Here is a 27,674-nt window from a genome sequence, read left to right as displayed (position 1 = left end):
GTCTTATTTTGGGTTTTTTTTTTTTTGCCTTGGTTTTGCTTTTAGTCATTTCTAAGGTGACTCCGAGAAGTTCACTAAACTACTTGGTGCCCAGATTTCCACCTAGTAACATAAAGACAAACCTACCTCATGAGAATGAATCTGTAACGTGTTCCAGGAACCAAAAGCTCTGGTTATTGTTCATTTCTTGGTCTTTTGTGTATTGGCAAGATGGAAACTTAAAAACAAACAGATATTAACTTCTTGGAATTTTTCATATGAAAGCAAGCAGTTAAATAGCTGTGTTTATTTCCATCTACTTTTTACTGATATTTGACCAAGCACTTAAAACTACTAAAGGTAAAAATGTCTTTTCAAATTCTTCATACTCTTAAGCAATTTATCTTATACTTATGGTATTCTTACAGAGGACCAAACTTGAAAATAAACCCAGCATCAATCTTTTGGATCTACCTTTTAGCCATTTTCTTATGCTAACACTTAGAATACAAAGGAGATTCAGTTTGTGTGGGTCAATTTTACAGCTTGTTTACATCTTTGGTAAAAGTTTTGAAGGGAGAAGATATTGACTCTATTGGCTAATATTAGACTAGGGATCTTCTGTGGATTAGATTTCCATTTGTCATACTAGATCCTAGTATGTTTCTTTCTAGTCTCTTAATTTTCTGTGATTATAAGCCAGTTTACTTTCTCTTACATTCCTAAGTTACTTTCTTACAGATAAGCATAAAGAATATACTAGGTGTTAGAGGTCTAGTTATTTTTTAGAAGGCATTACCAAGCAAAATTTATATTGGACTTTACCTAGTGATCACGTATTTACAAAAGACAGATAATTCAAAAGTCATATGGGATGCTTTCTCATTGTTGCTGTGTTTTTGTTTTTGTTTTGCCAAGAGTATTTGAGTATAGTAAAGATATATAGAGGGGCGCCTGGATGGCTCAGTCAGTTAAGTGTCTGACTAAGGCTCAGTCATAATTTTATGGTTCATGAGTTTGAGCCCTATGTAGGCTCTGTGCTGACAGCTCAGAGCCTGGAGCCTGCTTTGGATTCTGTGTCTCCCTCTCTCTGTCCCACCTCTGCTTGTGTTTTGTCTCTCTCTGTCTCTCAAAAATGAATAAACATTTAAAAATAAAAAGACATATAGAACTTCTCTACAGTTTCCTTCCCTTGTATCCTTCATAGAAATTATAAAATCCCAAACTTCTTTACACCGGTCTCTACCACACTGAGGAAGAAATCTGGCTTGTTTTCATTCCACTCAAACTAACCTTGTTGTTTGTAATTCTGGTCCTAGAAATGGAAACGAGTTCTTATTCCCTATTATGCATGGCCTATGGGATAATGGTATCTGTCGCCTGTACATTATAGTGGATAGAGGATCAGTGAATCTGCTTTCGTTTCTGTTTCTGTTACCCCTCATGCCTTAGGATATCCTTCTTTACTGCAGCAGAGCATAATACAAAAAAACAAACATTGGTGTGAACCTCGGACTGGGCGCTAAAAACGGTTAAGAAGGTATAACTGTTAGAGCAAGGAAGCCATGGAAGGTTAGTCCAGAAGGGGGCAGGGGTGGCTCTGATCAACAATTACAAATTCATGGAGGCTTTCACTTCATAAGTGAAGTTCTTATCATACTAGAACTTGGAAGACAAGAAGAAGAGAAAGTAGTTTATTACTCCTACAGATCAGAAATACAAGCTAAAAGCTAAATAACTTTAATCATAGCCTAACTAAACATACGGTGACAGATCGTTGAGGAAGCTATGCTTTAGGAATTCTTTTCTAAAGCATTTGTGATTGATTTCCTAGAGGGTAGCCTTCCCCTTTGTCATAGTTGGAATCCTATTTGCAGTAATTAGAATAAATCTAACATTCCAAAGATTAAAGGGTAGGAGGAAAGCATGAGTCCCAACCATCTCTTCAGGTCCCCCCACCCAAGTTATTAAAGGGTACAGTTGAGTCTCTCATTTTCTCCTCTACTGTCTCCTTAAAGAAGAGTCTCCCTATATGTACAGGATCCTATCTCAATAAAACACAGAGAATAAGAATTAAGGGGAAAACATGGTTACTGCTATCCATTTATTCATTGCATACTAGGGCAATGTATTGCAGAGAAGCAAAGAGGCAGCCTTATCAGAATTTTAGGATTGGATAAGCCCCTAATCCAACTCCTCCCCACCCCAATGCTTGACTCTTCTGTACAATATCCTTTAGAGATTTAAAGACCCTTTATAGACCAAGTGGTCACTAGCCTGTCCATTCAGTATCTCCCTACATACAGCATACTACATCTATGGACATAATCTGATTTTTGCATATAAATTATTCTTATATTAACTCAAAATCTGTTTCCTTATAACTTTCAATTTTTGGTCCTGAACGGAAGCATTCTGAAAAATTTTCTATCTTCCACATTATAAGCTCTTCACATAGCTAAGACTCTCATCTAGAGAATTAATAATAGTTCTTGCCCTCAGATAACTTACCATCTGATATCCAGATCTGCCCCAGTCTCTCTCCTAACATTTACCCTCCTTTCTTCTTTCTTTTTCTAGCTGCCCTTATTTTATCAGCTCTTTTTTCTTTCTGGCTCCGTTGCCCACAGGTTGCTTCTCTTTGGTTTATTCATCTTATGTTCTTACCCATTGACTTGCCCTCTCTCTTAAAAAGAACATTTTGAAATTTCCTAGAAATCCCAGCTTCTTCATAGATAACATAGGCATGTGGGATTTTTTTTTTTTTTTAAGATAAAAGATTCGGGGTATGATAGTTTTTGTAGCTTTGGAAATGTCTTCTAGCCCAGACGCTGTTGACAAGACAGAATCACTATTCTGTTTTGAAGAAGCATACCGTCAGAGCCTATATCCTAAGTTTGTTTGCCTTCTCTGACAGCCTGACTAATCCTTACATTAAAAAAAACACCCCCATGTGTTTTGATTTATACCAGTGTGATATAATAAACTTACGGAAACTTTCTTTCTGTTTAGCATTCTGCCAATGGCTTAGATCCCCACCAGAAAAAGTGGTATGAAAATTTTGAAATTTTGTTAATCCATCTCTTTTAGCTTGTACCGGTCCCCTTAAAACTGTGAGATTCTCAAATGTGAGAGGCCTTGTTTTATTCATCTTTGTTTGCCAGTCTGTCACCTTTGAATCTCAAGATATATAACAAATAATTAAAATTTATTAAATTGAATTAAATGATTAGTCACAGATGGTAATGGATAAGCTCTAACTTTTCATTTAGAATTGGGACACAAATTTGTGCCAAATTAATCACCGTATTCCTAATCAGTACATGCAGATAGCCCCCAAAAAACCCATATTTGGTCCAAAATCCACTCTCTCTCTTATTAATCCTATAATGTGGTCTGTGGGTTATTCAAAGACTCTACATTTACCTCTATTATAGGTGTCAGTCTCTCTTGTTAATCTCTTGTAACTTGGTTCAACTCAAAGCTCTTATCCATTTACCAAAGGTAACAAAATTTCCCTATAGGAGGTGTTATTGAGACTCGGTGCTTGTATAAATATATGTATAAATTCATCTTGGAATGTGATACCATAAAGGGAACCTATTATTTGATAATTTGTGTTGATCTAAAATACCTTACAGAGGACAATTTGATACATTTTTCTTGTGTTTCACATGGTATAAAAATACCAAGTGTATCAAACTCTTGTGATCACAAGGGTTTTTTGTAATCAGATAGACCAGGAGTTGGCAAACTTTTTCTGTAAAGGTCAGATAATAAATATTTTAGGCTTTGTAGGCCATATAGTCACTGTCATAACTACTCAACTTTGCCATTATACAGTGAAAGCAGCACAGACAATAAATAAATGAAGATAAATGTGTTCCAATCATACATTACGTACGGACACTGAAATTCGAATTTCATATAATTTTTATGTGTCACTAGATATCATTCTGTGTTTCCCAAACCATTTAAAAATGTAAAACCGTTCTTTGCTCATACAAAAACAAGGAGACGGCTGGATTTGGGCTGTTGGGTGTAGTTTGCTGACCCCAATACAGGCCTACAAACCAGAGAACTGATTAAGTTACTTTCTGCCTTTGTACTGTTTGAAGAGCTGTAGATGCAATCTTAGCGTCTTCATTCAGTATTGAAGTAATTTTGGTCTTGTTTGTGACTAGAAATGGAAAACAAAAGACAAGGCATTTGTTCCTATTTATTGGGTAGTCAGGATGCATCAGAACTGTAATCAAACATATCTGTAACCACCACAACACCTCTGCCTTTCTCAGTTTTCCAGATTGTTGAATGTTAACTGTGCTCCTAATAATATTGAGTGATGAATTTGGCTAACCCCGTTGTTTGGTTTGGTTTTTAAGGGTCTGCCTTCATTTCTCCCTAAGAAACAATTCCCAAATTCATCTTCTCTTTAGAGAGGTTTTTAGAGACATCTAACAAACATGGTAAAGAAAGTGAAATTATTTTTTACTCTGAAGTTTTAGTACGCCTCAGTGTTTCAAACAGTTGTATAAATTTACCGTTGGGAATCTAAGGAAAACATTTTAGAAGAGTTCCTCTTTCTAAATAAAGAGATTTCTCTAAGAGGAATTCCCCGATTCAGGATCTATTTGGACAGTATTTACCAGTAAGTCAGAATAAAATTAATTTATATTCTTTTGGAAGGGTCTTTGCTTCCTGGTTGACATGGACGTGATTGTGTTCTGAAGGATTCTTTGATCTGTGTTTAGCTTTGAGGGGTGCTTTCTAATAAATTGGTAAACTTATGTTCCCTTCAGTTCCCTGGTCCAGGATGCCGTTAGCTGTGATACTAGGCTAAATAAATTGTATATTCATTGGCAGCTCAGCAAGATATGTAAGCCTAAAAAAATCTGCTAAGAACTTCTCCTTTGGAACATTTTCTTTGATATTTTTCTCACGTTATTTGCTCTTAATATGTAAATTTATCATGAATAAATCTTTTTGAAAACCTGGTTCTGGTTGATAGTAGTCATTAAGGAAATAGGAGCCAGCAATCCAGTACCTAGACCCACTACCAAAAAGAAAAAAAAAAAAAAAGAAAAGAAAAAAGAAAAAAAAAGGAACCTCTGTTTTAGGGGATCTGCAAGAAATACTGTCAGCCAGTCTTTCTAGAAAAGTTCCCTTGTTTTCCCATATTTCCACTCTCCTGTGTGTCCCAGGAATTATCTTTCGCTCAGTCCTAAAGCAGAGATAACCTTGGTATGTGTTCAGTTCTCAGAATATTCATGTTTTAAATCAGCTTGGAACTCACTTGACTTATTTATACCGAGTTTTAAAAACAACGTTTCTCTAACCATCTTAATCAGTCACTACAACACATGTAATTGTCGCATCTGTTAGAAGCATTTTTAATATGCTGAGTTTGTCTTTTGTTTTTTTAAAAGGCACTCTACAAATTAGTGGTTATTAACCATCCAGTACTGCCCCCACTGTGATCCTAGTGAAGGGCGGAGAATGGAGTGGGTGTGGGTATGTGGGTGTGCGGACAGCTTGCTCCCGTGATGTGGAATTAACAGAAGGTATACCACTTTATCTTGCACTTCACCTTGGGTAAACCTTATCTCCTTTGTTAGGCTCATAGTCCTAGATTCTGCTGCATTATCCAGGTAATTACTGAAAACCAACACTCCACATTTTGGAAGGCAGCTATGCTCACCACTATACCACCAACGCCAACACTCCACATTTTGAAGTGGTGTTTACTAGCTCGAAGTATGTGCTTGTGGCCATGTGTTAGTAGTATAAAAATTTTGAAGTGTTTCTTCAAAGCCATGTTCTTTTGAGGAATTTGTTGAAAATGTTAACATGGAAAGTCATTTTCATTATTATAGGATTTTTCAGGAAGAGAAGACACAGCTAGTTAATATCTAATAATAGTTTTCTGTTGTACTTAGTTCTGTGGAATCAAGATGCTGTTTTCTAGACATTAAATTGAGGCATAATGTATTTCTTAAGTGCTTATGTCTTTAATCATTTTTGGAATTGGGACTTCCTGCCAAGTGTATTTAATTGTGTTCCATACTAAATGATCAGAGTGTTTGTACTGGTTATAACTCCTTCCTCTTCATCTCTATTTCTCTATCTCAGCCCTTCTTAGCATAATGAAATAAAATTGACCAACCAAAGGCTTCTGGTCTCCTAGACATGTTTAGTATAATTTTTAATATTTGCTGAAAACTTTGACTTCTATAGCTCCATTCAGGTTTGAGAACACTCATTTGATCTGTGGAGTCCTTGCTGGTGAGTGCAGTGTACAGGCAAAATTTTCTATTACCTAATAGTTAAAATTTTGCATAAGGCACTGATTTTGAAGCTGTTTGCTTTTACAGTCACCTTTTGTGGGGATAATCTAATAACAGCACTATTAAGGAAATTACAGAAACTATGTTTGAAGGATAATTGTCATTGTCAGTTTCATTTGCCGGCATTTGTGAGAGGCTGCATTACGGAGTGATTTTCTTATAATAAGCAGTTTTACTAACTGTAATTTAATAAAGGCCAATATCTCCTAAGTAAGCTCCTTTATCCAGATATAATCTTAATATGCCAGAGAATAGCAGTGGACCATGAAAATGACTCAAGTTTTGTGGAGAAGCTAGTGAGCATGATAAGAGTGTATTTCTAGCTAGGGACCAATAGCATACAAACCTTATTTAAAAAAAAAAAAAAGTGGGGGTGAGAAAAAAGTGGGGGTGGGTATAGCCAAGAGAGAAAAATTAGAATGAAGAGAAATGTATTGCAAGGTAAAGAATGGCACACTAGAGAGGAAAGAGAGAAATTTTAAGTCCTCTCTTGCCAACCACATGATCACTCTGTTGTTAGTTTATCCCCATGCTGAGTGTTTGTGATTCTGATGTCCTTTTTCAGACTGTCAGTTGGCCTGAGTTTTCCACTGAAAATGTACCAAAACTATTATTTATGAGGCTTTGGGGGGGGTGGGGGACAGTGGATGATTTACTTCTTGGTGATTTTTGTTCTTTCTTCATTTGTTTCCTTTTTTGGCTGAAGAATGGGCTATTGCTGCTTGACTTGTCATCTTTATGTGCTGTTTACACATGGCTTTTACAAAAGAAGCTATTACCACATCTGATTTATCTCTTATTGCAAGTGCCCAAATGAAAGCATTTGTTTTAACAAATTTTTTTAATCACCAGGTTGGCGTTCCTATTGACTATTATACAACCATAGGAAAGACTGATACTATTAATTTTCAAAAAAGGAATACGATTACAAATATTGCTATTAAATTAATCTATAAAGATATATGTTTTGTTTTTTAGAGCTTTTCCCCAAGGCATTTAAAGCCGTCCTTTGCTGAAACATAAACTTGCCATGTTTTGTTAAAGAGAAGAATGCAGAAACAAAGCACTCGCAATTAACTGATCTTATCAGGATTGGATTCAATATTTTTTAGTTTGCATGTTGCAGACTATTTGGGGGTATTATTTAAATAGACTGTTGATTCGTTAAGTGACTGTAATATTTATCGTTTACTTTAGTAAAGAACCAGGAGCTGGACTCTACTGCTGGGTATCTTCCTTCTGTGCTTAGCAAGATAACCTCGATTCCTGCTGGTTCTGTGGGCATTTGCAGTGCAAAGCATTTCTTACTGGGTTTGCAGAGCAAGGGTAATGTGCCATGCGGGTGTACGTGTGTCTGTGCACAACCCTCTCCCTCATTCCCACTGCCACCTTCTGCTCGCTCTCTTTTTTCTAACAAATTTATTTTTTATTTATATACATCTTATTAAAAAGTCTAACAAATACCCAAATCCCCGTTATCTGTACAGAAACACTGATAAAAGTTTAATGTATCCACTTTCCCCAAGGTGTTTGCATTTGAACAGGCCACAAAGTCACTGCAAAGATGATAACATTACAGAGCCAATCATATCCTTCAGTAGTATATACAGGGCCCTTCCCACAACTCTGTTTACTTGATGGAATGGTAAAATAGAGGGGCCCCTGGCTGGCTCAGTCGGTGGCACATGCACCTCTTGATCTTGGGGTTGTCAGTTCAATCCCCACATTAGGTGTGGAGATTACTTAAAAACTAAAAAAACAAAAAAAAAAACAAAAAAAACAAAAAAAACACACAATGAAGAGAATGAGAAAACCAATAGTAAGTTAATAGATTTGGTGGACTTAGGATTCCATTGTGTGAAGTGACTATAGAGATAGTATGCTAAATCTCAGACTCTTTTTACAGAAAATGTAATGATTTCAGGAAGCAAAATATGTGGGTAGTAACATAGATATGATTTGGCCTTAAAAACAAAGTAAATATATGGCGCTTTAAAATGGTTATAAATTTTGTGACTAATCGGAAATGTTTTTCCTGATTTTCTATCTTACAGACAGTATATATCTCAAAACTATTAAAAATGGCCTATCAAGTGTTCTTCATGAGGATCTTAGCTCAGGAATATAGTATTCTCATAATATGCCTATTTTAATTCTTATCTTCTATCACAATTTCTTTCTTCAAAATTCTGTCTGGTGATGTTCTCTAAAGTATTGGGAGAACATGGCTGAGAACTTGGTAAGCGGAAAGGAAGACCAGCCTTAGTTAAATCTGTAGGATTGGCCCACTTCAGGTGCTCAAGAAGCACTTCCATGTAGGGACTAGGTGTCTTTATTGCCCTGGTTCATGTTTCCTTGCAAAAACTAATAGTTTAAGAAATACAGTACAAAGACAAATAGTATCTAATATTTGCCTATCACTTCATTTTGAACACCTGTACCACGAACCTTCACAGTAACCTTAACAGTGATGTTCTTGCTTCATAAGATGAAACTGAGTCTCAGAGATTGAGAGATCTGCCCAAGAACAAGCAGTTTTTGAGTGAAAGAACTGGAGCTAGAACCCAGGTCTTCACTGTTGTAGTCCAGTGATAGTCTATCATGCCACAGCTGTCTCCTAAGTCACTCAGTCCCCAAATGAAAATGTGGTACAAGTTACAGAGAGTGAATTAAGGAGAATGTTGGGATTTGTGAGAACCTGATGATTTATAAAACTGGGTATTAAAAATGGTTCTTGGGGCATGTGGATGGCTCAGTTAGTTAGGCATTCAACTCTTGATTTTCGCTCCCATGTCGGAAATCCCATGCTGTGAGCGCAGAACCCATTTAGGATTCTCTCTCTCCTTCTCTCTCTGCCTTTCCCCATTCTTATTCTCTCCCAAAATAAAAAAAAGTAACTTAAAAAAAAATGGTTCTCAAAAAAGAAAATGGTTCTCTAAGATCCTTAAGCCACGAATGAATTCTTACTGCTGGATTCTGTTTTTCTTAAGCTAAATCCCCCGGGTTGAGTCCTGCAGAATATCCCAAAGCCTGAAACAGGATCTCTCTCAGTCTGTGTGAACCACAAGATAAGGATGAGAAATGAGGCCTTGCCTGTTGTTGAGACCAGGATCTCAGGGCTTTTCTTTGGCCCTGGAGATAATCTGGTTTATGATATTAAAATCATTCAATAAAAAGAATTAAGCTTTTTTAGTTTATTTATTTTTGAGAGAGAGCAAGCAGGCAGGCATAAGGAAGGGGCAAAGAGAAGGGAGAAGAGAGAAAATCCCAAGCAGGCCCCACACTGTCAGCACAGAGCCCAACATGGAGCTCAATCCCATGAACCGTGAGATCATGACCTGAGCCGAGATAGAGTCGGACACTTAACCGAATGAGCCACTCAGGCATCCCAAGAATTAAACTTCTTAGAAGAAAATAATTAGTAGCTTCCTTTATATATTTATTGGGAATATTTAGATCAGTAGCTTAAAGTCCCATTAATTAAATCAAACCTTATGTGGAAGGTCAGAAGAAAACTAGATTGGTTTCTAGAAGCAAACAAATGAAAAACACTTCATTGTCAAACCAAATAACATCTTGTAACTCTACTAATTATTTGTTCTTCATCAAAAAAAGCATTTCTGTACTTGAGTCCCAAAGTATGTTTATGTCAGTATGAAACTCTTACTGATTTGGAGTAATGTTTGAGACTGTTTAAGATGGTGTTGGTAATGTGTATTAACCAGGGTATTTATGCAACTTAGTGACAGAATTTGTACTTTGGTGTGGCTGGACTATGAAGAATTTTTTGCAGTTACGTTTCCTACTTCCCAATTTAGTCAATTCAAGAAGGTAAAACGTCACCTCAGTATGTTAATGGCCCTCTCTTAAAGTCTGTCTTGTATAATTTTAGTAAGTAAGAACACCCATATTTATTCATTTGTCTATGTTGTCTATTTGAACATGCATATATATGAAGGTAAAATTTTCACAGGTATCCTAAGGATAAATCTTTGTAAACATTGAATAGAATATTAATGAAAAGCACTTTTTTACAGACTTAAAATTAAACATGTGTTGGTCCCAAGGCTCTCATTAGAAGTTAGCTTTATAACTGACATGACTGTTTCTTCTTTCTTTCAAAAATTTTTTCTGCCAACTATCTAATTCTGCTTATGTGGGCTCAATAACATTACTGACTGGCTTATTTTGGGTGCTTAGTGTAACATTCTAATATTTAAGAACACACCAGAAAATTAAGGCACTGTAATTAAGCTTCTGACAGCTCTGGTAAAAGTTTGCCTTCTCCCCAAGGTTTCACCATTGCCACCACCATAAGATATATTTATCTTAGATTTATTTAATTATATTAGTTAAATGTATTTAACTGCCATCCATACATATCATTGTCAATATCTTCATTCAACTAGATCTAAATACTCCAGAGATTGGATCACTTCTTTCATTTATCCCCAAATCACCTAAAAGTGTTTTCTCTTCTGAGATGGCAATTAAACAACCGTTTATTGAATTTGTTCATTCATTCTGATGTCTTATACTTGATTTCAGTAAAACAAGATTTAAGCCTGAGGTGTAGGGTCCTTAGGCAAAATAAATATATAAATCATTCTGAGATGAAGTATCATAGTGTGGATTTGTAGTATATGTCACTAATCAAGAATTACTGTTCAGATCAAGTTTTAGGATTCTTTGATTTTTAATATTTTATATTCCCAGGTGCTAGCATGCTTGGCAAGAGAATGATCACATTTTTTGCATGTCTTTACTGGTTTCAGAGGCAGGTTATCTAATAAGAAAATCTACTAAGGAATTAAATCACAGACACAACCATATTTTCATTCATATTCCTGAGAATATCCTGGCCATCTTTAAATCAGAAAACAGTAAACAAAATATAATGAAGCTACATCTTAAAATTGAGCTATTTCTTTTCCACCCAGTTACATTAAGTCCACAATCATTGACTTTGACTTTCAAAATCCATTTGCTAAATTACTAAGGTTTTATATATTAGTTGCCAGTTGCTTACAATACTTATCATTCTTTCTATGAACTACTTTTTCTTTGGGGAAACTATTAAGATATATTTTTAATTGTTTTTAAAGGGTTGGAGGATATTCAGGATTTATCAGCACTTCATAAATTGCTTACCAGACTCTTCAGGTTTTGCAGATCATTTCATTATGAAGCCAGATACAAAAGAATTGCATAAAAAAATAATTTAGTAACATTTTTTAATAACAAAAGTAATGTATATTCATTTTAGAAAGGTTAGGAAGTACAGAAAAACACAAAGAGAGAAATTAAGTTATTTGCAATTTTTTGGGCACCTGGCTGGCTTAATCAATAAAGCATTCAACTCTTGATCTCAAGGAGTTAGTTCAAGCCCCACATTGGGCACAGAGCTTACTTAAAAAAAAAAATTATTGCAATTCTACCCATACTGGTATTTAATATCCCTTGTGGTCTTTTTCATGTGTGTAGTTATACACATAAGAAAACATAATTTTTATTTTTTATTTAATTTATTTTTATTTATTTTTTATTTAACTAATTTTTATGTAGGCTTCATGCCCAGTGCAGAGCCCAGTGCAGGGCTTGAACTCACAACCATGAGATAAAGACCTGAGCCGAGATGAAGAGTGAGATGCTTAACCAACTGAGCCACCGAGGTGCCCCAGAAAATAAAATTTTTAAATGGAATAAGAAATAAAGCATAGCACAGTACTGAGGGGAGGGTTTCATCTTCTTCCCTCATTCTATTGCAGGATTCTCTCACAGAGAGTCGTGACACCAAGGCTTTTCTTTCCAGGAAGCAACTTTATTCGTGCCGGCACCGCTCAGTTGGGTTCGTACCCAAAGAACTGAGCGACCCACATCACATGGCATAGTTTTTTTATGCATTTTCTGTTTCTTTGTCTCCCATATATGGTAACACACATAAACATGCAGTCTGATTAAGCTGTCTCAGTTTACAAGGCCATGGGGGATGTAGGCACCTGGGCGCATATCTAGGTGACCTTGAAGTCTTCTCTCCTCTCTTCTTTTTTTTCTCTCTCCTTAGGGAAGGGTTCCTACCACAATTCCAATATCTAAACATGGTCCTGAGGTGAAAGTAGTCCCCTGAAATCACATAGCAAGGTTGGCAGCGATACTGCTCTTCTTCCCTTGGTCCTTATCTGTGTACCCAGGATTTTAATATATAGAAAGATAAAATGAGACAACAGCAGGTGCTTTTCTTCCTTTTAATACAGAAAGGAAGTGTTTTTCCTTTGCCCACCCAGAGGTAAAATTGGTCTTCACGAAAGCAGGAAACAAATGTGTGAGGGGAAAATCACTGCCTGGTCCCTCCAGAAAAAAAACTTATTTTTTTTCCTTATGTGGCCAAGTTTTAGGAAGATTTTCAGGATTTATTTTTCTCATGAGGCTTATAGGATAAGATAGTCTTGTAAGCATAACTGTGGTTCTTTCATTGGTCTAATATATAAATACCTTGCGTCAAAAATAACCTGAAAAGAAAAAGACTGGGTTGCATTTAATGGGGGGGCAGCAAGACCCCTGAAACACCCACACCTTGCTCTTCACGATGTCTGGGATCTTTAAGTCAAGGGACATGTCATTTAGAACCCACAAGGGCACGTGCCTACACAGGGTTCGGTGATCCTAAGACATAATCCTTCTGAATAAATACTTTTTAAGAGAAACCCTTTTTGGAAAAATAACACAAAAACCTTTGTTTTTTCCCCCCAAATAAAATACTGAATTCTCATACGTAGCAGAAGCCGTTCACTTTTCAAATAAAATTGACATTTTTCAAATAGCGTTCTCAATGAAATATTTCTCTAACGTTCTTCCTTCTCATGTTCTTGAAACCAGGTACGTAGCCTAGAAGTACTTTGTACAGGCAACTGGTCTTCCTATTGTAGCATCTTTCTCCTTCTAGATCCCCCACCAGTCCAGATAAACAGCATCTGAATTAACACCTTTGGATCACAATGAAGTCTCAATTTTGTCAGTTACTGTGGGAGGTTCAGACAAAGTCCTATATTTGTTCACATACCCTGAGAAGATTCCTTTAAAGTTTCCAGGCCCGTTTGGTATATGTAGTTGTGCAGTCTTACATAATCCAGTGGCCCTTACTGATGGTCATAGCTAGTGGCACAACACTGTCAGTTAAAATTCCTCACTTACGTTGTATGTCAAAGTTTGGGAGTCTTAGGTCATGGAGATTTTTGCCTCAATCTATTCTTCTGGCTTTTCAGACTTTCCCTTCTTTAAAAATATTAGGGGCACCTGGATGGTTCAGTTGGTTAAGCATCCAACTCTTGATTTCGGCTCAGGTCATGATCTCACGGTTTGTGGGTTCGAGCCTGGCATGGGGCTCTGTGTGGAGCCTACTTGGGATTCTCTCTATCTCTCTCTCTCTCTCTTCCTCCCCCCCCCCCTCTGCCTTTCCCCTGCTTGCTTGGTCTCGCTCTGTCTCTCTCTCAAATTAAATAAAAAATATTTAAAATAAAATAAAAGTATGGTGTTGGCCACTAAAATCAGGCTCTACTAAGAGGACTTTGGACAGTCCTTGTACTTCTTAAGAGTATAGTCAGGCTTGGGGTATATTCTTTTGAACATAATAGGACATGTTCTCTGGTCCTAGTTGGAATACTTTGTTGCCATGGGAAGAAATGGGCTTTAGAAACAGAAACCATCTCAAGTTTAAATCCTATCTCTATCACTTAACTAGCTCTGAATTGCTTAACCTCTCCATTTCTTTATAAAATAGAGAGAGTGACTGCTTCATAGTGAGGTTGTAGAAAATAAAGTGAGAAAACATGTTAAAGTGACTAGCACAGGGGCACCTGGGTGGCTCAGTCAGTTAAGCATCTGACTCTTGAATTCTGCTCAGGTCATGACCTCAGGTTTTGTGAATTCGAGCCCTGCATCAGGCTCCGTGCTGACAGTGCAGAGCCTCCTTGGGATTCTCTATCTCCCTCTCTCTTTCAAAATAAATAAAACTTTAAAGTGACTAACACAGTACCTGACATGTGGTGATCATAAATAACATTTTCCTCTTATTTTACTGATGTAGGAGGTAAAATGCTGGACGAGACAATGGGTCTGGTTAAGTTAGCCACTTTTTATGTTCTTTCTGAACATGCCTTTTCAAAAGTTTTTGAATAGCACAAGACCAGGCAGAAGTTCTCAAGCCACCTGGATTTATTAAATATACTTTTGGCAAGTTTTTACTGAACATCTATTATGTGACAAAAACTGAACAAGAGAGATACAGAGCTAAGTAACATAGGAAGGCTTTATCTCCCCCCGACACACCTAAGGAACTCACAATCTAATGGGAAAGATAGATTACTAAACCAGTAATAACAACGTGCAATAGGAACAAAAGAGGAATAGTATCTAACTGTACTTTAGGCAACCAGGGGGAAACTTCCGGCAGAACTATACTTGAGCTGAGCATGGACTTCCAGGCAAAAGGAAAAATACTGACAATATTTACAAAGGCAGGGAGGCAAAAGAAAGCATGCCCTGTACTGGGAACTGCAAATAGTTTTGAATTAATGGAAAGAAGGATGTCTGTGGAGGTATAGCACAGTGAAGCCGGAGAGGTAGGAGTCATGTTTTAAAATGTTTTCTGTGTTGGGGCATCTGGATGGCTCTGTTGGTTAAGCATCTGACTCTTGGTTAAATAAAGTATTTTCTATGTCTTACTAAAGTGTCTGAACTTTAACCGGAAGGCAGTGAAGAACCACTGAAGGGGTTTTTGTTTTTTGTTTTTCATTTAATTTAATTTATTTATTTTGAAGGGTTTTAAGCTGTAAGATGGAGCAATGTTTCATTTTAGAAATAAACACTTCAGCAGTAGAATAGAGGATGTGTTCCAGGAAGGTTTGAGACGAGAAAGAAGGAAAGAAAAGAGCAAAGAAGAAAAACTGTTTAGGGCGTTGGTATTAAGGTAGGTGTGTCACTATAAGAGCCTGAATGAATGCAGTAAAGGTGGGAAAAGAAACAAGCAGCTAGATTAGGGTGATACTAAAATGGAATGGAAATGACTTGATGGAATGATCTCTGGGGGTTGGTGGATGATATCCACCATATACGGAAGGCATTGACGAGGATTTCAGGATTCCGACATGGAAGACTGGATGGATGGTGGTAGCATTTATCAGTATAATAGAATTGATGGAAGAAGTTGGGATGGCAGGTCCAGGCAGCAGCAGAGATGAGTTTCAATTGGGGCATATTGCATTCCATATGGCTGGGAACATGTCCAGTAAGTAGTTGGCTGTGTCCAAGAGATCTGGACCAGAGAGCCAACTGGAGAGGTTGATTTGACCATATGTAAGAATGCTCTCTGTGGTGATCTAACCTGTTACCAATTTTCCTTTTACTTCCAGTGACTAACACATATTAAGTGATCAGTGAATATTTGTTGAATTGTTATTGTTATGGCTGCAGCTTTTAGCTGTGGTCCACTCTGTACATGCTTTGAAAAAACTGATTGCTCTAATTTTACTCAATGGTAGGCAGCTTTAGACCAGGTGTTGCTGGCCTAAGCAATGTTTATTCACAAGTGGCTTCTTGATGACAGCCCACCACGTGTCACTTGAGCAAACTGGTATAAAATAGGCTCCTACTTGATTATCTAGGTTATTTTTCTGGTTATAAATCAGCCTTCTCAGTTGTGACAAAACTGTTTGGAAAGGCCATGAAGTTTTTCTCCATATGAGTGGGTTGGGATATGCTATTCACAGTGCTAGAGCTAGCATACAGTGATTTGAGAAAACCTATTTGTTTATTACCAGCTGATCTATTTTGGGACAGCTCTAACAGCTTGTCTGACTCAAAAGAAATGGTGAGATAAATGTCCTAGAAAGTAATACAGTGTGTAAATAATAACAACACATTTCTTTTAGTGTCCCCAGACCTTAGTATATCATAGGAGCTCAGAATGTTGGTTGAATTAAGTGAATCTATCTGGTACTTTAGAATTTACCAAGTGCTAGGGGCACCTGAGTAGCTCAGTTAAGTGTCCGACTTTGTCTCAGGTCATGATCTTCTGGTTCATGAGTTTGAACCCCGCACCGTGTCCTGTGCTGACAGCTCAGAGCCTGGAGCCTCCTTCAGATTCTGTGTCTCCCTCTCTCTCTCTCTGCCCCTCCCCTGCTCACATCTCTCGGCACTCACACTGTCTCTCAAAAATAAACAAACATTAAAAAAAAAAAAAAGAATTTACCTAGGGCTTTCACCTATATTATTGTATTTGATCTTCAGAACCCTGTGAGTCAAAGCAGGTATTGTTCTCATTTTAAATAGGAGGGAATTCATATACCCTTAGCAAGAATATTTTATATATCTCTGATTCATCTGCAGACAGAGGCAGTTTTTGTTGTCATCTCGCAGTCCTATTTTTCACACCCTAAGTAATATTCATAATCAGTCCATGAAAGACCTGCGTGATCTGAATTCGACTTGTACCACTCTGAGATGCTCTTGAGTTGACTGTTTCAAGATGGCTTAGAAGTGAGGTTGGCCCGAGGTTCTTGAGCAATGCATCTTTTCCTGCTAGTTTATATTCATCACAACGTAGGTTGGTTTATAAGTTAAGGAGCAGCAGTGTTATTTAAAAAAAATATATAACACATATAACATGATTTGAGCACTAAAATGCGTAAGCTGAACCAGGCATGTGTCATTTACTCCAGGAATACCTTTTTAAAGGAGCCTTTTTCAGTTATTAAGTTCCTTGGTGGTATGGAATATGGTACGTTGATCTGAACCAAAATTCCAGGCCTAAGTGGCTTTCTGGTGAGCACATGCAGATGTTTACTTTTATGACGTTTGGCTTCAGTCAGACTATTAGTTTTTCAAATGACTCATATTCATTTTTTATTAGTGTGAATTCCTTCTCTTCTACCCACAGCACCTTTCTTTAAACTTTAGGATTATGTGCATCCACGGTGATATTATCTTGTCATCCACATTCTCTTGGAAGTACTTATTTTAGATCTTTTTCCTGTGGTGTGAGGAGGCATTTAGCCCAGGAGGGAACTGTTTCCAGAACTTACTTTTCTTAGGGGTTGGAGATACGTCATTCATCTATGAAGAAAGATATCTCAGCTGCTGGGTGGGTCACTTGTATTCTGTTTACAGTGAAGAAACACTTCACTATTTTTGATGTTTAATTTCATGACAGTGGTTAGATTAAGTTTGTTCTGGATATACTAAACCTTTTAATCTAAAGTCAAGATTTTAGCATCTCCATCAGGGGCTAACATGATGATATTTACGGCTTGGAGATATGAGACATTTTTCAACCTGATCAGGCTACTTGGGAGTATGTTTTGATTGGCTCATAAATTGCATAGTTCCATATGCATAGTAATGAGTTAGGTATTTAGGAATAGCAAAGTAACTCTTTTAAGTATGAAGAGTATGTGTTATACGGGGAAGATCACAGTAATACAAAGTGCGAGGAACATCACAATTGTTTCTCAGGCTACCAGCGTTATAGAAATATGAACAAATTGAGGTTGGAACTGCTTAAGCCATGGAAATGTTTAGTGAACAGCAGTTTTTTCCTTTTGGCTACCTCAGGAGGCTACCTTGGTTTGTATTAGTAGTAATATTTTTTAGATCTCTTAGAAATCATTGTTGATTCTCAGAGTTCACTGTATTCCCCACTTATTCCTAATCTTCTTGCTTTTGTATGTGTTCATTCATTTGTAGAATATAAATGGCATTCGCACAGAGGAGGTGGCTGCCGTGACAAAGGGGCCATCTACCAGCCCTGACTCTGAATGGGATGGTCCCAAGCATTCACTAATTCCTAGTAAGAGCCAAGTGACCACCCCGTCGGAGTCTCCACAAAGCTTTGAGTTTGGCTCCCTCTCCATAAGCAGCAAGGAGACAGAAGAGAAGGAGCAGGGGGCAGCTGGCTATCCTGATATTAAGGAAATGCCGGGAGGCTCAAGTGGGGAATGTGTAGGAGCGGAGGGACAGGCCGATGCCTTCCAGTTCTCAGTATCACCAGCTTCCTCTCAGCTGCAACTTGGTGAAAAACAGGCAGAGAGTAGTGAAGAACATGTTACAGCAGGAGAGCCGCTTGGAAAACAAAACGGATCATTTCTTGACTCTCGTGTGGGTAACCAGTTCCCCACCCTCATTCGAAGTTTCCAGGTAGTAACCAGTTCAATGGTGCAGGTCTAATGACTCACTTTGGGAGAGGGCCACAATCTGCTCTGTGGAGGAGGTGGTGGCGGTGGTGGTGGTGAGGGCAGTCGCCTCTCTGCTTTCTTCAGAATCACAGAATAAGACTGAAGCCCTCTATTACTACAGATAAATTTATTCAGAGGCATGAACTCCGTGGCTAGAAATGCTTTCTCCCCCGATGACATAACAAAACTCTTGGGGCTGAATTCCAGCTGTTTATCTTTGTGAAGCTGGTGCAAGTGGGTTCCTCTTTTCCTTGCTCAAGTATGGGCTGTATAAAGAGGTGGATTTCTGACACTTCTATGATGCAGAACCATTAGTGTTCAGAGGCCATGCTCAAAAAATTCAAATACTCTTCATTAAAAGAAGCAACGGAGTTTTCTTAATGCGCTTTCGGACCCCAAATAACTATTTATGCATCGCAGCCACATAGTACAGCCCACCACTCCCACTGACCCCACTCACAAGGCTTCCATGCCCATGGGCACTAATCTCCTATGCTAAGGTGGATGGCCACTTAACTTATCACAATCAAATGGTAGTTTTAGAGTGATTCATAGTCTTTGGAAGGGGAGCTGATGGACAAGAAGCCTCTGATATCCTACTAATGTTCATTCTTCTGAAATTCTGAGATTAATCACCAGGTGGTGGTAGAAGTGATTATTTTCTTTCCAGTTTTCCAAATACTGTTTCTTCTCAAGAACTCCAAAGTGAATGCCTGACATTGATTTGAAAGAAGTTGACGAATTCCAGGATAATGCATTCCAATGCCACTGCTGTTTCGTGTACCATTTGTAGTTAGCTGAGGAAATGTGACCATTTTTCTTAATTATAATGGCACAGTCACAAGGACAAACAAAAGTGACTGCTATTTGGCAAACAGTTTTATATTCAAATTCTGAAGGTCAGTCTAAAGTGTTTTATATCACCGATCATAACTGTCTGATCTTATAGCTCTCCATTAAGCATATGAAAATGATTACAGTAATGCTGTTTTTTAATATCCCTCATGATTTGACACCTTGTCAAGCCTACTTTGGAACAGCGTCCAAGCCTTGGGCAGAGACTGAGCTAGCCCTTTGCTTGATTAGAGCTACCACTTTGATCAGATCAATGTCAGAAGATTAGTTCTCTGTAGCCTTCAGAAGACTCTGGTAACTCCGTTTCTTTACTGCTTCACAGCCACCCCTGGTGAAGACTCAGACTGTCACCATCTCAGATACTGCCAATGCTGGGAAAAGCGAAATCCCAACCAAAGATGTCCCCATTGTTCACACTGAGACCAAGACCATCACGTACGAGGCTGCCCAGGTAGGACATGGTGTGATGTTTCAGAAGCAAAGACTAGAGTAAACACAATAAATAACCTTCTTTCTTTACAGAGTCTGTAATCATTTGCTGCAAATAATGCGGGGCTTTTCTGGGATAATTCTTCTTAGAAGAGATTACTGATCTAAGGATATCCCAGAGTACTTCATTAAAAGCAAAGTTGTCTTACACCTGATTGCTTATATCTGCCCATCTAGGGAAGGCAGTCTGCATAATGGTTAAGACCAGGGGCTTTGGGTCAAACAAACCTGAGTTCAGGTTCTGGCTTCTTCACTTCAGTTACTACAAGTGATTGAACGTCTCTGAGCCTTGATTGCCCCCTCCCCTTCTCCCCCCACCCTGCCCATGATGTTAGTATCTGCTTCATGATTTTATTATGAAGATTATATATGATACATACTGCATGAACTTGACTTGAGTATCATGCCTGAAAGAGTAAATAAGTAACAGCTATAATGATTATAATTTATTACAATTAAATTTAAAGTCACACAAGAATTGGGGTACCTGAGTGACTCAGTTGGTTAAGTGTCTAAATCTTGATCTCAGCTCAGGTCTTGATCTCAGGGTCTCACACAAGAATTTAAGTATTTAAAATTTTTATTTAAATAAAACTTTGTATACTTTTAGCAAAAATTTCTTCTTCATTGTTGGAAGTTTGAATGAGCTAAGAGTTGCTTTATATTGAATCAGGTGGTTTCCTTTTTTTTTTTCAATTCACAGAAGCCAAAAGGTAGAAAAAGTTTTCCCTCTATAAACTGATAAACAGATATTTGTTGAGCATTTATCTATCAGGCCAAAGCAGTATACAAGGTAGACAGAGGCTCTACTCTCTGGAACTTTGGTTATAGTTGGGAGAAACAGATAATAAAACACATAAAGAAGTATATACATTTCAGACACGGTAAATGCTATGAAGAAACTAACGTAAGATAAAGAGTTAGATGATATGAGGGGCGCCTGGGTGGCTCAGTCAGTGAAGCATCCGACTTTTAATCTTGGCTCAGGTCATGATCTCACAGTTTGTAAGCTCAAGCCTCAAATAGTGCTCTATGCTGACAGCGGGCAGCCTGCTTGGGACTCTCTTTCTCTCTGCTCCTCCTCCAGTTGCACACATTCTCTTTCTGAAAATAAAATTTAAAAACTTAAAAAAAAGAATTAGGGGCGCCTGAGTGGCTCAGTCAGTTAAGCGTCCGACTTCCGCTCAGGTCGTGATCTCACTGTTCATGGGTTCGAGCCCCACGTCGGGCTCTGTGCTGACAGCTAGCTCAGAGCCTGGAGCCTGCTTTGGATTCTGTGCCTCCCTCTCTCTCTGACCCTCCCCTGTTCACGCTGTCTTTCTCTCTCATTCAGAAATAAATTAAAAAAAAATTTTAATTAAAACAAAAGAATTAAACAAAATGAGATGGTATGAAAGGCTGTCCCTGTGGGGGACATAGTCATAGTCAGGAAAACCCTATCTGAGGAGGCCACATTCTGGCTAAAGCCACATGACAGGAACGAGGCAGCTGTGTGAAGCTCTGGCTGAGTGATTTCATCTAAATCCTTACTGTTAATCCTCACACTATGAACTGGAAGAAGATCTCCCTTTTAGGAAACAGTATCACTTGCCAATTAAAAGCATGTCCTTTGCAATTAGACAAATAGAAATCATATCCTAGCTCACCCAATGCACTAGCTAGATAACTTTAAACAAGTCGCTAATCTCTCTGTTTTTTTGGCTGTAAAATGGGGCAAATATCACATTCCATTGCAAGATTTGGGGGAAGGATTAAGGGAAATGATGTCTGCCCAGTGTTTGGCGCATTCATAGATGGTCAGTTAATGTTTGTATGCCTCTCTCTTCTCTCTTGTGGTCGAGAGTGTGGAATTTGAGTCTGATACATAATGAGAGAGACTGCTTAAAGTGTTTTAGCAGTGATGGTAAAGCAACATCATTGAAGCATGATTTTTGGAAGATGATTCCTAAAGCTGTGTGCTGAATATTTTAAAGTTGGGGGATGCCTGGAGACAGGAATATGACTAGAGCTAGTCTGGGGAGATGCTTATAAAGAACTGAAGTGTAGCTGGAGGAAATGAGAAGAAAGAGCTGTGTCAAGAGAAACAGAAATGAATGAATAGGACTTGGCAGTGCAGGGGGTTGAAAAAGGAGGGAATAGGAAATTACTTTAAGATTGTGCATGTTATTAACCAGAGGATGTAAGAATTACTTTCATATGGTAGGAAACTCTTTAAATTGTCATTGCCATGGAAACAACCTAGCTGTCCACCAGTAGGGAGCAGGTGAAAATAAATTATGATATATTCAATTAATATAATTTGGTGCAGCTATTTAAAAAAAAGCTTCTGATGGGAATAATCTATGTGATAAATTAATAGATGAAAAAGCATAGTGGAATGTGGTATAAATAACATGCTGTTTATAGGAGGGAAAGAGGAGGCTCGTATATGAATATATTATCTCTGAATGAGTGCTCAAAAAGAAAAAAACCAAAAAGCATTGGTGGCCTCCATGAAGGGTCTAAGACTACAGGACTGTGGTCGGGAGTGGGAGGAGACTGACATTTCATCCTATTCCATTTTGAAGTGAATTTTGTAGCTTATGTGTGAAAGGTGTTAGGGCAAACCTGCACACAGAAGCCCGTGTGGTTTGAATGTAGTCCCGGTAAAAAAAGGAAAAGGAAGCAGTCATTTTAGGATTTTTTTGAGAGAGTACATGTGTGTGCATGCAAGTGGGAGAGGGGCTAAGAGAGAGGGAAAGAGAGAATCTCAAGCTGTCAGGGTAAAGCTTGATGCTGGGCTCGATCCCATGACCTGAGCTGAAATCAAGAGTTGGGATACTTAGCCAACTGAGCCACTCAAGTGCCCCAGGAAGCAGTCATTTAAAAATATATTCACATATAGGAGAAATACAGAGGCAGCATGCTGTGCTAGAGAAAGCATGTGGGCTTTGGAGTTAGACTTGAATCTTAATTCCAACACTTGCTAGTTTTGTGACCTTTGGCAAGTCACTCAAACTCTTTGAGCCTCAACTTTCTCTTCTGAAAAATACATTTATAAGGTTATTAAGATAAAGATAATATTTGCCTGGCATACAGTAGGTATTAAAAAATGGTAGCTATTACTATATCGTATTGTTATATATCTACCTTTATTTCATTTTAATTAGGCTCAAGACAGTCGGCCAAAATACAAATTACTTCTCATTATTCATGCTGGACAGTGGAGTAGAGTGGGGAAAGTACTGACTTTAGAATCCAATTTCCTGGGTTTGAACCTGCTCCATCACTTACTAGTGTGCAATCAAGTTAATTACTCCGTGCCTCAGTTTCCTCATTTGTAAAATGGAGCTAATAATAGTTCCACCTCATAGGGCTGTTGCAAGGAACAAGTTAATGTGCATCTCAAATTAAGTTGTCACTGGGGTGCCTGGGTGGCTCAGACAGTTAAGCATCTGACTTTGGCTCAGGTTCTGATCTCACGGTTTGTGGGTTTGAGCCCTGTGTCAGGCTCTCTCTGCCCCTTCCCTGCTCCTGCACACACTCACTGTCTCTCTAAAAAAAAAAATTAGATACATGTAAAAAAAAAAAAAAAACTTATATACAGGGAAATGCACAGATTTTAAGTGTTCAATTTGCTTGATTTTGACAAATGTATATACTTGTGTAACCAGGACACATTTAGGATACAGAACATTTCCATTACTCCTGACACCCTCTTCAAAGCTTCCTACCCCTCTAGGCAGCTACTGCTTTGATTTCTATCACCTTAGCTTAATTTTACCTGTTCTTGGATTCCATATAAATGGAAGTATACAGTAGTACACTTTTGTGTCTGAACATGTTTTTTGGGTTTTTTGGGGGTTTTTTTGGTTCATCAAAATTATACGAATCTGTAGTTTGCTGTTTTGCATTGTTGAATAGTATGCCATTGTTGGAGTGTACTGCAATTTGTTTATCCTTTCCTTTGTTGATGGACATTTGAGTTGATGCCAGTTTAGAGCAAATGTGAATAAAGCTTCTGTAAACATTCGTGTGCAGGTCTTTGCATAGACATATGTCTTCACTTATCTTGGGTAAACAGCTAAGAGTGGAATTGCTCGGTCATGGGATAAATGGATGTTGGACTTTGTAAATGGCTGTTGAAGGTGCAGTACCATTTTGAGGAAACATTGGTGAGAGGGTCGAAGAAAAGAGGCCACATGTGGGAAGAGTACAAGTCAGAAATCATAACAATGTCTCCTCCATCTCTCCCTTCTTCAGAGAAAGAAAGCAGGGGGGAGTCGGTGGGAGGTAGAAAAATACGTCACAAATTTAGTAGAGGTGGAGCTCTTCAAAAAGGTTTAGCCCTCCTGACAAATTTCTGTTCTTTTTTTTTTTCAATATATGTATTTGGGGGAGTGGGCAGTGAGAGAGAGAGAGGGAGAGAGAATCCCAGGGAAGGCTCTCCCCTGTCATCAAGGAACCTGACATGGGGCTAGATCTCCCAGAATGTGGGATCATGACCTAAGCCGAAATCAAGGGTCAGATGTTTAACCTTAAGACGGAGCCATCAGGCACACCCAAATTTATATTCTTATAATCATATATAAAGCACTTCTACGATCTCTCTAGATCTTCACAATAATGTCATGTGGGGGCAGAGCCCATATTACAGCACTGCCTGTTATAAACGAGAAAACTAAAGCTCAGAGAAGTGAGATTGACTTGCCGGAGATCCTATAGCTAGTTAGGTCTGAGCTGGGACCCAGACCTCAGTCTTCAGACAAGAAGTTTCTTGCCCTAACTTCTAGTTCAAACATTTATTGGCTATAGAACCTTGACAAATTATTGAACTTCTCTGGCCCAACAAACTAAGGTAACAGTTGCGTCGTGTGTTTGGCACATAGTAGAAGTACAATAAATGTTAGCTGAGTTTGAATCTAAGGAGAGATGGGTCTGGGTTGAAGAAAGTGTTAGTGAACTAGCCAGTATTGTACCCAGCACGGTGCTGGCATGTATATGTATGATTTAGGGTTATGTGAGATTTAGGTGTCACAGTCCTGTCCCCTCTCTTTGTTTTGTCTAGATTCTTACCTGGAAGGAAACTCCAGCCAGAAACTCTTCCTCCTAATTCTTATCTCCTCCTCCAGACTCCCCACCCCCATATCTCAAAGTTTTGCCACAAGCAATGTGTCCTGCTCATAAAAAGGCTGGAGGCCTCTGCTTATAATACAACTGACTTACATAAGGAGGCAGAAAAACATAGTAATGTAACACTTTTTATTTTTACTGCAGGTTCTTTATGAGAATAATTGCACTTCTCTAAATCTCCTCTGAGCCGTGTACAATGCCAGAACCCACTGGTCATTATTTCTGGACAGTGTGTTGGCTCTGAGCAGCCTTCACTCCCCTGGTCTCCTGTTTCCATCCCAGTCGCGGGGCTGTCGGCAGTTCTGAGTCCTGCTACCAGCCCACAGCCACCGATAACCACCTCTCCTTATTGCTAGCATCATTTCCCAACCTGATCGTAATACATTGGTTTTGGTCATAGCATGGTGAGCTCCAGAGAAACTAGTAGCCGCAGCCCTTGTTCTCTGTATAGATTAGGTGCATAGCCTGGCATTCGGAATACTTTTAAACCCTTCCGAATAAGGATGGTCCATTTCGGTAATAGTTTTGTTGTCAGAAGTGTCATTGAGGTATTATGCAGGTTTCTTCCCATGGTGTCTTAAAAGGATATTTCCTACCTTACTTGCTGCAGTCTCCCATCTCAGTCTTCAAAGAAGATAGCCTGAGATTCCTTGGCTCATTCAGCCCTGGCAAGGACCTTTTCCAGTCTTTTCTGGAAAGTTCTGCCCTATGATTCAGAACCTACTCATGCCTTAGCACCCAAGTTTATACTTCTCCTGCCTTGGGTGGTGTGTAAAGACCTTCAGGTTTGTAGAGAGGATGGCTGCCACGTACAAGTTTCGGGTGCTTGAGCAAATCATTTGCCTTTTCAGGGCCTGCATTTTCTTACCTGGGAATGCTAATCAGTCTCTGCTCTTTCTGTTGACTTCACAGGGCTTGTGTGAGCATCAAAAAAGACGAATTTTTTAAGGGTTATTTATTTTTGAGTGAGAGCTCAAGCTAGTGGGGCAGGGGCAGAGGTGGGGACAGAGAATCCAAGCCAGCCCTACGCTGACAGCAGCAAGTCTGATGTGGGCCTCAAACTCAACGAACCATGAGATCATGACCTGAGCCGAAGTCTGATGTGTTACCAACCGAGCCACCCAGATGCCCCAAAAGACAATGCTTTGAAAGCCATTTGTGAACTCTAAAATGCTGTATGTACATGTGCGGTCATTGTCACTGTCGTTGGCTGTTTTCTTACCTCCTCTCTCTGATCCACTCCTGTCACTGACCCGGTGCTAAGGAAACTGACCATCCAACATTTCCAAAAGGGAGCCTGTTGCCAGGGGATTGTTTTCTTTATTAAGAGATCGCTGTAAGGGAATTAGGTTTTTGCTTTAGAATGTACAGCCGAAGAGCAGAGCCGCTTCCTGCCACATTTGCCCACAAGGCTTCCTGAGAGGCGTGTTGATGAGCTGTGGTTTTTTTCCTGCAGACCGAGGATAGCAACGGAGACTTGGACCCGGGAGTCTTGCTGACAGCTCAGACCATCACATCTGAGACCACAAGTAGTACAACCACAACTCAGATTACCAAGGTAATAGACCAGTTAGATCTCCCTTCTGGAAGTCAGTGGCATGCCACGCTTGGTGCCTCTGTAGGAAGGACTCTGGTCCGTAAGCAAGGGTTTCCAGCTCCATCCCTGCTGAGCCAGATTGTTCCAAGCATCACAGCTGGCAAGACCCTGCTGCTTTCCCCAGCGGTAAACCCAGGGAGACCCTGAGCGTGTCTTTGCCTAGGGAGTAGCCTCATCAAGTCGCATGTACTTGTCTTTACACGTCTGCCTCTCTCATCACGCCCCTGTCTGACTGTGGGCATAAGTTTAAAAAGTCAGTTTAAGGACCAGTGTCATTGGTATTATTATGCAGCTATATTTTCCAAGTAAAAAATCAGGACTCAGGGCCCAACAGAGAGTTTTTATATCATGTCCAGCATCGAGGCCATGGAAACTATAGTTTGCCCGCTGAAATATTGGAATTATTAGAATATTGTTTATGGAGACAAATTATCTAAAATCGGAACTACTCCCTGAAAACTGGATAGTCTATGTCTGCTGTAGCACTAGAGGAAAATCTATGATCTTGTAAGTAAGAAATCTAGGTTTCTAACCAAGCTCTATTAGCAATACACAGATGGCTAGAAGCTAGTTACTTACAAGTCTCTGACCTTGGTTTTCCTCATCTATCATTTAAGGAAACCTACCCACTCTGAGGGGGTTATTTGAGGATCTTTTGGTATTAACGATACAAAAATGCTTGAGAATAAGGAGCCTAATTTCAAGCTGCATGACATTTTTGTTCACAGTCTTCTGATTTTTCCTCTTGAAAATCATCAAAATATACAGAAGAGAGCAAAAAGAAAAACCTATCTGTTTTTGTTTACTCGCTGAATTTCTGTGGTTTTTAGAAGGAAGAAAACGGGAAAAGTAAATAGAGAATTGTGACTTTCTGTTTTGCTTATTAAAGATCTTAGCAAGCCAGGGGAATAGAGATGTGCTTATTTTAGCAGGTGCAGCCAAGGGTTTGGACAAGTGGGTAAGAAAGCTATTCTAGACAGTACCTAGCAGCAGATTAAAATTCGAAGTAGAGCTTTCAGATTAATCTTTTACTCTCGCTGGGTTTTTTCCCCCATTCGTCTTTCCTTTCTT

General features: G+C 38.8%; 1 protein-coding gene across 15 annotated transcripts in view; it reads left to right on the top strand.

Annotated features, from left to right (window-relative positions):
- The window catches only part of EPB41 (erythrocyte membrane protein band 4.1), a 200,475-nt gene that overhangs the window by 166,130 nt on the left and 6,671 nt on the right, over positions 1–27,674 (top strand). For 8 of the 15 annotated variants that reach the window (XM_039231949.1, XM_039231958.1, XM_039231942.1 and 5 more), the window contains 3 exons: positions 18,063–18,512; positions 19,728–19,856; positions 26,463–26,564. In XM_039231949.1, the coding sequence (XP_039087880.1) occupies positions 18,063–18,512; positions 19,728–19,856; positions 26,463–26,564 (681 nt within the window). The remainder of the gene's footprint in view (positions 1–18,062; positions 18,513–19,727; positions 19,857–26,462; positions 26,565–27,674) is intronic. The other 7 variants (XM_039232024.1, XM_039231995.1, XM_039231988.1 and 4 more) reach the window with 1 other exon arrangement.

The sequence above is a fragment of the Hyaena hyaena genome, unplaced genomic scaffold (assembly GCF_003009895.1).
Source record: "Hyaena hyaena isolate Hyena2069 unplaced genomic scaffold, ASM300989v1 scaffold_3, whole genome shotgun sequence".
Classification (NCBI taxonomy): Eukaryota; Metazoa; Chordata; class Mammalia; order Carnivora; family Hyaenidae; genus Hyaena; species Hyaena hyaena.
Note: the sequence above shows the minus strand (reverse complement) of the source record. Positions and strands in the feature narration are given on the sequence as shown.